The 14,383-nt window shown below is 30.2% G+C and overlaps 1 protein-coding gene across 2 annotated transcripts in view; it reads left to right on the forward strand.

Moving 5' to 3' along the window:
- LOC119601622 (SCF E3 ubiquitin ligase complex F-box protein pof2) overlaps positions 1-14,383 on the forward strand; it is a 37,366-nt gene that overhangs the window by 19,838 nt on the left and 3,145 nt on the right. Inside the window, exon 2 of one of the 2 annotated variants that reach the window (XM_037952663.1) lies at positions 11,659-11,776. In XM_037952663.1, the coding sequence (XP_037808591.1) occupies positions 11,726-11,776 (51 nt within the window). In that variant the 5' untranslated portion in view covers positions 11,659-11,725. Of the gene's footprint in view, positions 1-10,927; positions 11,777-14,383 lie in introns of those variants that run through there. The other variant, XM_037952662.1, reaches the window with a different exon arrangement.

The following is a 14,383-nucleotide window of genomic DNA, read 5'->3' on the forward strand; positions in this document are numbered from 1 at the left end:
AGTTCTAGTTCAGTTCTAGTTCAGTTCTAGTTCAGTTCTAGTTCAGTTCTAGTTCAGTTCTATTTCAGTTCTAGTTCAGTTCTAGTTCAGTTCTAGTTCAGTTCTAGTTCAGTTCTAGTTCAGTTCTAGTTCAGTTCTAGTTCAGTTCTAGTTCAGTTCTAGTTCAGTTCTAGTTCTAGTTCAGTTCTAGTTCAGTTCTAGTTCAGTTCTAGTTCAGTTCTAGTTCAGTTCTAGTTCAGTTCTAGATCAGTTCTAGTTCAGTTCTAGTTCAGTTCTAGTTCAGTTCTAGTTCAGTTCTAGTTCAGTTCTAGTTCAGTTCTAGTTCAGTTCTAGTTCAGTTCTAGTTCAGTTCAGTTCTAGTTCAGTTCTTAGTTCAGTTCTAGTTCAGTTCTAGTTCAGTTCTAGTTCAGTTCTAGTTCAGTTCTAGTTCAGTTCTAGTTCAGTTCTAGTTCAGTTCTAGTTCAGTTCTAGTTCAGTTCTAGTTCAGTTCTAGTTCAGTTCTAGTTCAGTTCTAGTTCAGTTCTAGTTCAGTTCTAGTTCAGTTCTAGTTCAGTTCTAGTTCAGTTCTAGTTTAGTTCTAGTTCAGTTCTAGTTCAGTTCTAGTTCAGTTCTAGTTCAGTTCTAGTTCAGTTCTAGTTCAGTTCTAGTTCAGTTCTAGTTCAGTTCTAGTTCAGTTCTAGTTCAGTTCTAGTTCAGTTCTAGTTCAGTTCTAGTTCAGTTTCTAGTTCATTTCAAATACAATATTAGTCAGTTCTAGCTTAGTTCAGGTCGAGTTTTGTTCTGACCTAGTTAAATTTTAATTCTCTTCTAGTACCTTTTAGTTCAGATCTAACTTAGTCCTGATATAGTGTAAGTCCAGTTCTAGTCAAATATTTCTGGTTAGTTGTGTGTACATTTTCAATCATTAAAGTTCTTATGCCTAATCCATTCATAGTACTTCTTATACCTCATTGTTCCTTTGTTATGCCTCAACTGTATATTGCATTGTACCTCTATTTACTCTCTCGCACAACTCGTAGTTTATTAAAGTTCTCTATGTATTCGTGGGGAGGTACTTTCATACATATAAATAGGAACAGACAGGTATTTTTGTTTAGCTTAAGCTAAATTAGTACTAACATTTACTAATACCAACATACCGATACAATTCCCCCACTTTTACACGCATACCAACACTCAAGCACACTAGAGTCCTTTCACAGTTAGCACCTTTTGGAGTTTCACGTACAACAACCACCAAGTTGCCTCATTTTTTAAGTGAATGAATATAAAGTTTACGTGTCTTTGAAGCATTTATGTCTAGTGTTACTTAAGTTTAGTTGTTGTTGTTGTTTTATAAATACAAGTTTTTCTTTTGTCACCATAATCTAAATATTATTTTTATTTTAATGGTGGATTAGGGGTAAAATTATTTCTTTTGTTTAGTTAAAGGGAAAGTTTGTTAGAACACTTATGACGGTATGTTTGAAAATATGCAATTTTTGAATGAAATTTTCATGAATCATGGCTTTGTTGTTGTAGCAATTCATAAAGTTACAATGTCTTATTGTATTAAGCACTTTTTCCATATGAGGTTTTTATTTTAAACAAGTACATAGTCTACACCAGTTATGAATACGTTTAATATGATTTTTGCCATTTTAAATACGAATCAAACCTACCTATGGAGAATATTTGTGGAAAATTTCAACCCTCTACCATTTTTCGTTCGGAACCTAAATATAGTTATATAGTTATAACTAACTAACTAACTAACTAACTAACTAACTACTAACTAACTAACTAACTAACTAACTAACTAACTAACTAACTAACTAACTAACTAACTAACTAACTAACTAACTAACTAACTAACTAACTAACTAACTAACTAACTAACTAACTAACTAACTAACTAACTAACTAACTAACTAACTAACTAACTAACTAACTAACTAACTAACTAACTAACTAACTAACTAACTAACTAACTAACTAACTAACTAACTAACTAACTAACTAACTAACTAACTAACTAACTAACTAACTAACTAACTAACTAACTAACTAACTAACTAACTAACTAACTAACTAACTAACTAACTAACTAACTAACTAACTAACTACTAACTAACTAACTAACTAACTAACTAACTAACTAACTAACTAACTAACTAACTAACTAACTAACTAACTAACTAACTAACTAACTAACTAACTAACTAACTAACTAACTAACTAACTAACTAACTAACTAACTAACTAACTAACTAACTAACTAACTAACTAACTACTAACTAACTAACTAACTAACTAACTAACTAACTAACTAACTAACTAACTAACTAACTAACTAACTAACTAACTAACTAACTAACTAACTAACTAACTAACTAACTAACTAACTAACTAACTAACTAACTAACTAACTAACTAACTAACTAACTAACTAACTAACTAACTAACTAACTAACTAACTAACTAACTAACTAACTAACTAACTAACTAACTAACTAACTAACTAACTAACTAACTAACTAACTAACTAACTAACTAACTAACTAACTAACTAACTACTAACTAACTAACTAACTACTAACTAACTAACTAACTAACTAACTAACTAACTAACTAACTAACTAACTAACTAACTACTAACTAACTAACTAACTAACTAACTACTAACTAACTAACTAACTAACTAACTAACTAACTAACTAACTAACTAACTAACTAACTACTAACTAACTAACTAACTAACTAACTAACTAACTACTAACTAACTACTAACTAACTAACTAACTAACTACTAACTAACTAACTAACTAACTAACTAACTACTAACTAACTAACTAACTAACTAACTAACTAACTACTAACTAACTAACTAACTAACTAACTAACTAACTAACTAACTAACTAACTAACTAACTAACTAACTAACTAACTAACTAACTAACTACTAACTAACTAACTAACTAACTAACTAACTAACTAACTACTAACTAACTAACTAACTAACTAACTAACTAACTAACTAACTAACTAACTAACTAACTAACTAACTAACTAACTAACTAACTAACTAACTAACTAACTACTAACTAACTAACTAACTAACTAACTAACTAACTACTAACTAACTAACTAACTAACTACTAACTAACTAACTAACTAACTAACTAACTAACTACTAACTAACTAACTAACTAACTAACTAACTAACTAACTAACTAACTACTAACTAACTAACTACTAACTAACTAACTAACTAACTAACTAACTAACTAACTAACTAACTAACTAACTAACTAACTAACTAACTAACTAACTAACTAACTAACTAACTAACTAACTAACTACTAACTAACTAACTAACTACTAACTAACTAACTAACTAACTAACTAACTAACTACTACTAACTAACTAACTAACTAACTAACTAACTAACTAACTAACTAACTAACTAGCCCCTACACAAACCCCATATTCAAAATATGACTTAAATAAATGTCCACAAATTTATTCAACAATAAATGACTAAAGTTTATCTGAGGCAAGGTACAATTCAACTTAAATGCTTTATTATGAAAACTACTATATCACATTTTATTATTACAACTGGTGTAGGGTATTAGATGGTAGGCCTCATTCGACTATAATCTCTTACTTATTTTTATCTGTATTTGAGTGAATTATTAAAGCTTTTTGAACAAAAGTGAAAGGCTAAAGAACTATTAACTAAATACAAGCTGTATTTATATGGTCCTCTCTTATATACATATGTATGTGTTTGTGCAAATGTACATCATATGAGTTTTTCTTTTATAACTACATTTCTACTTATTACTCTATCAACTTTGTCATCAAAAGTAAAAAGAAAATAGTGATTATTTTTTTATTTTTGCTAAAACCTAAAGAGGTGCAATAAAAATGCATTTCCCTTTACATTAGTAGAATGTTAACAAATTACCCCATTATTACAGGACCTCCCTTGCCATTATGAAAATAATTTACTTCCCTTTAAGGTTTATTTTTGATCTTTCTTGTTCATTTCACTCTTTCGTGCATGAAAATTAACAATCAACTTTTCACTTTAACTGATTGAGATTGATTAAGAAATTGAAATTATTTTCTTGTTATATGAAATTTTAATGAGTTAAGGAAGCAAACTGTTGGTTAGTACACCAAGAGAAAAAGTGATGGTAATAAGCGGGATCGTGTTTTGTAATTGGGTAGAAATGTGGAAATTTAAAGTAGCGGGCAATAAGACAACTGTAAAATGAGCTTTGACAAAGCCTCAAATATTTGTTAACTAAATGAGAATTTTATGTTATACCTTTCAATTATGTCGTGTTAAAATATGTACATAGTTATATATCCGATTATAATCGAGTTATTATTTAACTGCCTCTAGGTATGCAGATATCATGCAGTTGTCGTTAAAAATTATTTATAACATGTTTGACTTATTTTCTTTTTCTGAGTGTAACCATTTATTTACTGCGAAAAAATTAAATATTCTTCTTATGGTAAACTCATTTCAAAACCACAGCTATAGAAACTTTTATGTGTGAAAATTACTTGAATATGATGACATGCACGTAATGTTGTTTCTTTTTCAAATTAGAACAAAACTATATTTTTTCTTCAGAAAGTTTGTTGTCTTTCAATAGTTTGATAAGCTTTCAATCAGTGAACTACTTACAACAAAAAAAGAGAAAATTGAAATAGGTCAAGTTTGTAATTATTCCGTATTTTCACGTACAGAAATTAAGGCTATGAAAATACGGCTCTTTGATAATCATATACATATCAGGGCGATAAAATAATTTAGACTTCTTTTCATGAATTTAATGTTTAATTTTTGTATATTTTACGTTTTATTTTTAAGGTTTTTTTATACAATTATAAAATCTGTATAATCTATTTTCATTATGATTTATGTGCAAAGTTTTCAACTGTGAACTTGTAAAATTAATAAAGAAAAACACATACAAGATCAAAATACATACCATGAAATACCACGTTCCGCTAAAAAACAGCGGGAATTTTGTGCTCTAGGTTTTGATTGGGGGTTTATGTTTTCATATTCTTTTCATATTTTGTTTGCTGCGTTAATGATTTTAATAACGGAATGAAAAATAAACCACCCGAACTGTTTAAGGTCTACAGTAATCCCTTGCTTAACAGGGAGTTTGAATACCTACAAATTTAAACAGTTTAAACACTTGAAATAAATATTTTCTCTATCAAATACTGATATTTCCTAATTATTGTTAAAATTTTTTTGTTACTCTGCTTTAGGAGAGTCAACTGTTATACTCAATTGCTACAGCAACTATATTCATAAATGGGGTGGAATATTTTTTGTGGCTGCTGTTGTCATATATAGAATACTAAATCAAATGCATTTAAGTACTTTTCAAACAAAAACATTAGTTTGAAAAGAAGAATAGAATTTAATTTTGTGTGCTACTGACAGTAGGAGTTTATTATGAAAGAGAAAAAACTTTATTCGTAATTTGTTATTTAATGTTGCAAATAAGTACATAGTACAAAAGTATCTTGAAATCTATTAGTTTCTAGTCGAAGTTATTGATTTCAGCAGTATGTCTGTGGTTAATTACTTATGGATTAATTTAAGATCTTATACATTTTATAAGTTCAACAAAATGAACAATTTTTATTAAGCAGTATTTTAAAGTTTAGTATTGTGATCACTTATAAAATTAATTTTTAATTGATATTTTGCAAATATTTTGTGTTCATTTTACAGTCAACTGTCGGTTTCTAAATCGCATTAAAGGATTTTATTTTAATCAATCCACCTCTGAAAAGGCTTCAGACAGCATCAGTAAATTAATGATGCACACTTTAAGGCTTATAATTTCGCTGTTAAAGTGACATGCTTAACATTTCCAAGTTTTCTCAGTATATTTAGTACTTTTTACTACAGGGTTATATCGATTTTATCATCTGACACTTTACATCTTTTGTATCGGAAAGATTCTCATTTTGACAAAAGTAAAGCGGTGGCTCAAATCATTTCAATATACACTAAACATTTCAAACTTTTATCAATACTAATTGATTTAGGCTACAGTAATAATTTCTCTCGATCGCTCCCAGAAATAGATAACGCACTGTTTGGTTGTCGTTGATCGACATTGATTCAGGGTTACTGCCATGCTTGGTTCTTACTCTTATTTATATGTTTATAGTTTCCTAATTAACGACTTTCAGAGTCTTCCTATCCTATATTCTCAGTTGTAGAAAACATGTTATTTTCTTGGTCATTCAACATGTAAAATTGAGCCAATGAAGCAAAATATGAATAGGTTCTAGGAAAAAGTGTTGATTTTTATTTATACTCCCAAGACTCAATGTTGCGTTTAACACATAAAACGCAGGATAATTCATATTGCTTCGTCTAAATATGTGTGTTGTAAATGTTATAGAATCAGATGCTCTGGGAATATAACAACACAATTCGAAACATGCTCTGAATACGCTCCGTTTAAGTAATACATTTGTGACCGATTAGGAAGTGTACCGTAAAATTCTTGTTTGGCCGTAAAGACTTTCCTTCCACTACCTCTTCTCTCTCTGTTGGTTTTTGACCTTCATTCGCGGTTATGATACCTGACAGGAACTTATGGATCAGTCAAACATTGATTGGTTCAAACAAAAACCTTACTTCCAGAAGGCAATTTCCATTGGAATATATCCCTCAATCTTTTAGGCAAATCTACGCCATCTTCATCTGTGCTAGGGAGTGCGTGAGGAGCATGATCTATATAATGTCAGATAGCCAAGCAGCTTATTTTCGTATGAAGATAGACCAGGTGTTGTAATGGACTGGGTAGATGCAATAAATGAACATTATGCTGGATACCTGCCCATGAAGGTCACTCTAGCAACGAACAGGCGGTCTGTCTAGCAAACCATTCCGAGCGATTCCTTGTTATCCCAAAATGATACGCTAGAGAAAGATGCGAAAGTTGGGTCGATTTGGAATTTGCTCGCCACTGCGAAGCTACAACAGGGCTTAAACAGACAAAGCGAAGAATTACTCTATCATGGAGTAAATCCTAAAAGCTGTTATCGCTCAACAAAAGTGATCTTAGAATACTAACGAGATTACTCACGGGACACTGTGGTCTTAGATATCAGCAATTCATCCTAGGAAAGAAAGAAACCTTTTTTCTAACACCAAGTAAGGTTAGGTTGAAAAAGATAACGCATCATACCTCAATGGCCGCTATTAAGGCTGTTGTGTGCTTATTTGGATGCATTTTTTGACTTTTGAGATAATCGCCTTCAAGAAGCAATTATCGTTCTATGATTTAAAAACTCTGTCTACTCGACGTAATTCCATAAAATTATACAATCAATGTTCCGAAACGATGTTATTGCTTCAACTAAGGAAACTCCTCTCGCCTGAGTGACTCCATAAGATATTTCCATTATTCCATTTGGTAGAGTGGGATTCTATTTCTCGGTCGGTTATAGATTTATTACAGTCTTAGACTTAACTTTATCGGCAGTTATTGCCTTTGACCATCGGAAAATATTTAGCTCATTTTACGCAGACTTTCGCCTAGAAACTAGATTGGAAGTCGAAAAGAAATATATCTCGACTTTCAGGCTTCCAAAGTAGATATAGATATACATAACGATGTTAGCTCTAATGCTTCACGATCCTTGATTTGGGATCAATATTTGACAACTTCGGAAAATGTTGGATCGAGTATGTCTGATGTAAGTATGTGTATAACGTCAATTATGTCACGTATTTACAATGTTCAAAAATACTCCATCTCCAGAAGCCCATAATAATACTGTAATCAATTCATCAAGGAATCAATTTGAAATATGAAAGTTTTGATATATGCAGGATAGTCAATGTTAAAATGAACATATGAAAGTCCCGGAATTTAATTTTAGGATTCTTCAAGACGAATATTTATACCACCAAGACGTAGGATTGAGATAAATTTTATATTAAAACTGAAAATATATTGGGAAGTCTGAGTTATTCAGTAGCCTCACATTCACCTCTTGTCGGTATTTCAGTTTAGTAGTTTTCACTTACCTTTCAGTAGTTACATTTAGAAGTTTCTCTAAAAATTATTCCAAAAAATCAATATAAAATATGAAATCAAGAACATACAATGGAAATTTATTCTTATAAAAGCAAATTAAAATTCTTTAAAAACCTTTAAACAAGTTTTTGGAAAATCTCATTTATTATTCCAACAATCCTTTTTTTTTTTCAATTAAGTTAAAATTAAAAATTTATAATTCATATTTATACATATTTAATTAATTTTAAAATTCATAATATCAATATTCCTATTACTTTTACTAGACCATAAAATGCACTGTTTGTTCTGTGTCTGTGTGTTTCTACTTAATTTATTAATAATCAATTAATAATCATATGTATTTAATTCATTTTAAAAATCTTAATATTAACATTTCTTTCCCTTTTGCTAGACCACAAAATGCACTTTATTTCTATCAGTAATTATAGTATTTTTACTTAATTTATTCATCAAATTCATTTGTCACTTCTAAATAACTTGTCTAACAACCTCTAATATTATGTGTAGGCCGCTAAAACAACTCTTTTTTTAACCAAATTATGTGAAAATAGTTTTATAATAGAACGTCTTAAAAAAAAAAACTTAATCCTCTTAGTTTAAAAAAAGTTAAGTTATGTTGTTGGTAGTATGTGTAGGTAGATTATTAGTTATCACAGGTTTTAGAACGTGGGATTTGATTTGTTTACAATTTTCACTTTGTTTTGTTATGATTTTCCCTATCTCTGTTTGGTTCTTTCTCTCTCTATGTTTTTTTTTCATTTTATGGAATTTCTATTATATTGTTTGTATAAGAGAGCAGTAGTATAGATTGCGACAAGGCCGTCCATTCAAAGTAATCATGTTTGTAGATTCAAATGTAATAAGAAAAATATGTAAGTGGTTGTTTTAAGGGTTGCCAAGTTCACGCGAAATGGAAAAAAAAATTACATCTATTTCTATTGAAAATTTACAAAATTCAACTTTACGAACAAGCTTTGTTGTAAATATAAAACTTTCGAAATACAAGATGTTCCAGTTTGCGTCCCTCTGATCCAGTCCCTATAAGTTTTCTTTTTATTCAGATCGGATTATACAATTGAAATTCTTATCAATGATTTCACTGTTCACCTTCACACTGTTGGGCACTACTTTTAGACAGCATCTAAACTATGTTAGGTATAGGTAATTCGCGTTTTAGTGAGAGCACTTGGACATAATTTGGACAATTATGATACTTTGATCCTAGAGAGAACCCTTCAATACCATTAGTAGTATAAATACAAGGCTTCTAGCTTTTTTAATGACAGACATTGCAACCATAATGTTCGAAGGTTTGATCGCAGTTTGGTTTGATGTAACACCTAACTTGGCTTCATAATTTCACGGAATTATATACTTTATGGTTCATCAGTTTTTTAACTAACATTCTCTTCCAGCGAATTCCAGGAGGTCCTCTCCAATAAACGGGATACGAAAAGCCCGAAACTCTGCTCTGTTGGCTATCGGTTCCCGAGGTACCAGAGTATGTGGTTATAGTCACGACAGACTAGAGATACTAATAGCACCTCTTTTTCACGTGATTGCAATAAAACCAAGATGGGGGAAGTTCATCAAGGTTACATGCCACGGGGCGTCTAAGTTGGGACATGTAGTAAATACAATTTAGAATACATTTCGACCTTACCATGATGCCTTCAGAGATGCGGTAATATTCGACGTCTCAAGATTTTGTTCTCAGAGGTTTCTCGCGGCCGTATCGATCGATGATATTCAGATTCGGAAAGACCGTTGCCTTAGATTCGATCAATTTTTTGTAGGATGGTGCATGAACGATGCGATCATAAATCAGTGCAACTGACTCTCTATGTAAAGAGCCCCTTTACAAGATATTCATTTAATTTATGTGTCAAGAATAGGTATGTCTAGCATCACTACCAGACTGGCCTGAGGTTATTCCGCTTCGCATTCCGATTTTTTTACTAGAATAGAGATCACCCTACTTATTCCGTCTCTCAGCATTACGTTACCACGAGAGTATCGAGTCGAAGTTTACATCTAAGTTTAAGAGACGATTTACAAGATACACATTTAATAAGGGTATCAAGGGCTGGTACATACATATGTCTAGAATTACATTGAGGTCTTATGACCTCAATAATGTAAATCGCCATACTTATTCGACTCTCAGCATTACGTTTCCACTAGAGCATGGAGTCAAATATTATACTCTGAATATTCAAAAACTTTACTATCCAGTAAAGGTGGTTAAAATTCTGAGATTTTATATCTTCAGGTAAAAGATACAAATTCAGTCTTTGTCGAGTTGAACCCTATACCGTCTTTTCCGAGTCCAAACTGAAAGTAATGGTTCTGCTCTTTAGCGTTTTCCCCGTCCAGTGTGTTATTTTGTGGTTTACATTTAAGTTCCTTAGAGACTTGACTACAGAAGAGAGAAAGATGCCATTTCATACTCTTTCCTGTCAAGTGTTTCCTTGGAAGTTTTTACAACGTCATGCAGGATAGTTTCAACTTAAACGTCTAATAAGGTACGCGTTTGAGCCTTGCAGAAGTTAGTTGGATTTCAACCTATAAAATGTGAGAAATTTGTTCGAAATTCCTGTTATCACCAATCGGAACAGGGTATTCCAAATTTTAAATTTTAATATTCTTTTCAAAATCGGATGAAAAGTTAACTATATCAAACCAATTTATTATTGTAATGTTTGGTAACCCTTAAAAAGTCTTGTAAAATTTCCAAAGGGCTTATTACATGACTCTCAATTATAACAAACAGAGAGAGTGGGAGAAAGAGAGAGGGAGAAAATATGAGAACATAAACAAAAACAAACATATTACCATGAATGAACTAGTAGGGTGATTGTAACATTGACTGACGGACTGGCTGACAGTTTGTTCAACTCACTGGCAGACAGACGTTCAATGTTCATGGTTTCAATAGATTTAATGAGCATTTGTTAAACGAATAAACATACAGATGAGAGCAGTTACTCACTCATACGTAAAGTGTATTTATTGTATGTGTGCGTTGTGTATTTGTATCTGAAAGAATCATAATTTTTTTTCAAAAATACTTTATACGCATTTCATTTATTCGCCTGAAACGTTGTTGTCATCCATCTAGCCAACGTCCGTACCGTACGTAGTAAAAATTCGTAATAGAAATAGAAGTGCTTACTAGTAATACGTAGTTGGAGTACGTTCTTTACAATGATTTTTATTGCGCAGGTTGTTGTTGTTGCGTTTCCCTAGAAATCCAACAATATACAATACACAAGATTTTTGTTAAAATTTTGTTTCTTCCTACTGTTTTTGTCATTATTTTATATTTTGTGTGAAAAGAAGTTACAAAAGTTCTTGAACATATAGAGAAAAAACTGTAAAAAAAATCAATGATTAAATGTGAAAATTAAATTAAAAAAAGTGTTTGAATTAATTTAAATAAATACATATACAAAAGAAATACGATTACAAGTAATTGGAATAAATTTGCATTTATTAAAAATGAAAATATTTTAAACTATAGTAAAAAAAGAAACTGAAAACATTTTCTTTTCAAACGGATGCCAGCAATATCCACAAACCTGTATTGTTCCTGATACTTTACATCAAACGTCAAAGAACCCAATAAAGAAAAATGGATAAAATAAAAACAACTCACAAGTTGGAAGCACTAAGTAACCCTCAGGTAAGTGAAATGAATGACCTGTTAGGTTTTTAACGGTCGGTTAAAAAGTAAAAACAATAACAAAAACAACTAAACTATTGTGCAAACTATCAAGTACTAGATACCAAGATTTGGAGGTGAAAAAACTATCTTATTATAAGTATAAGTAGCAACTCTATAGGTAATTTTCCAAACAAAAGAAAAGTCTCTTAAAAAAGTGTGTTAAATGAAAAACAAACATTTTAACTAAAAAAACACATTAACTACTTTCTACTTTTTTTATATTTTAACTTACTACCTATGAATACACATTTTACGACCTATGTACCTATTAATTTTTTATATACATATGTATATTTGTTTAAATTTAACGAACTCGCTCTAAAATCTTATTCTGTAATCTTATTTACATTGGCAGTGAATTATACATTTTTGTTTCCCTCATTCCAAATTACAAGGTTAAAGTGTAAATAAACTTTTTCGTATCAAAAAAGTCTTTAGCACATTTTTTTTAATATTTTGTTCAAATTCCCCCATTCTCATGAGGTTCATACATTTGATGATGTCATGTGTATGTATGTTTTCTTTTATATTGTAAAAATTATTAACATTTTTTGTTATATCTCTCTCTTTGTCTTGTTGTAAAATAATTTTTTTTACAAAAAATTATTAGTTTTGTTTAAACAAAATAAACCATATCGTAAAAAATATGTTACAGATATTTATGTTTGTTCTTCAGTTGTCTTTTATAAATCAAATAAAATCAACCTTGACATATAATTTGTTTTTTATATTGATAAACAAATACCAAACCACCGACAATATTTATCTAAACAAATTATCAAAAAGTAATTTTATTTAAAAAGTATATAATTAAAAAATATGACATACATATTTGAGGTGTATTTCAAATAAATATGTTTACCTTTTTTAAGTCAAATTTAGTTTAAAATCATGCAATAACACAGAACAAAAATTTTTCTCCCTGAGACCAGAGTAAACACTTCTAATGATTTCGCTGAAGCCGTATCTGTGGCAACCATAATCTAAAAGCAACATATTATGATAAAATTTATGGTTTTAGCCAAAACATTTTAATATAATTATTATCATATTATTATAAAATATAATCATAATATTTCATCTTATTATATTCCGATTAATCATAATTTGGATAATTTAAACCATAATATGATTATTTGAACAAAATATCATAATAGTTTTGTCATACATGATCATAATATTTTCTAAAGTAATCATATTATGATCCAAAGTAATGATATTGTAGTTTAAAGCCATCATATTACTTTTTTGGTTATAGTTAAAAATAATCATATTATGGTTCATAGTAATCATATTTTGATTCAAAGTAATCATATTGGGTAATACTTAAAGTAGGAACAATATTTAACAGAGGTTAAAGCTTTATTTTGAAGCTAATCGGACGATTGTTTGTTTTGTATTGAAAATGGGCTATATCAGTCGATGTTTTCACCTAGCCCCCATACAAGTGCCCCCTCGGAATACAGTGTTACCTGACAATAACTGTTATAAAAGACCGAATATAGAGACTAAATTCGACATAAATTAGTTTCGTATGACCAAAAATCTCCCTACCAAATTTTATAAGGATCAGCTCATAATTGACCGTACCCCCATATAAGGTCCCCTTCCGACAATGACTTTAACACTAAAAAAGTTTCATATGACCCAAAGTTTATCTACTAATTGTATGAGGATTGGCCCATAATTGACCCCGCCTCCCATATAAGGTTCCCTTCAGAAAATGACTTTAACGCTCAATACAAATGGATTAAATATTTAATTATACTTATGAAATTTGACACAAATAAGTTCCTTACGAGCCAAAACCTTTTTACCAAATATAAAGAGGATCGGTCAAAAATTGCCCCTTCCCCCCATATTCAATATTCCTATTAATAATCATTCGCCAATCGAAAATATTTCATATCTATGTAAATCTAAAACTGTCCAATAAAAATTGAAGTTTTTAAAATGTAAAGGTTTCAATGTTTACTGTATGTCGAGGATCTAAGGTGGTAAAGCGGCTAAGATCAAGAGAATCGCAAAGGTGGCTGATACCTTAGTAAGATATATTGAAAACTATTTATATTCCTTTTAAAATAACACAGGCCATCAAAATCAAAATTTTTAAAATTTAATATCTCATAAACTTGATGTGATGGAAAAATTCTAATACCAGATTCGGTGTAGCTCGATCCTTTAGAAGTATATACGTTGGGTTAAAAATTGGTTGGTCTGTGTAATTAATAAAATATAATTTAAAATTCTTATAAACTCTTGTGGATAACCTAATTTGTATTTTATTTTCATTACAATAAATACATATTAGTTTAACAATCGTTTATCTCTAAATTAAATAGTTCACGCAATTGAAATTTTTATTGTCGCACACACAACGATTACCGGGGAAACGGTTAATGAAGTTTGATTACAATTGGTACCAAAACCACTGTCGAGCAAATAACTGCCATTTGACTGGCTACATTCCACAACTTTGAAGTACATTGGAAGCACTTCAAATATGTTATTTGTGGTGAAAATTCTACATCTTTTCCTCACATCTTTCACTACTTCACACTTTAT

The sequence above is a fragment of the Lucilia sericata genome, unplaced genomic scaffold (genome assembly GCF_015586225.1).
Source record: "Lucilia sericata isolate MDLA Ls3-8-SP2 unplaced genomic scaffold, ASM1558622v1 Contig000179F_arrow, whole genome shotgun sequence".
Taxonomy (NCBI): domain Eukaryota; kingdom Metazoa; phylum Arthropoda; class Insecta; order Diptera; family Calliphoridae; genus Lucilia; species Lucilia sericata.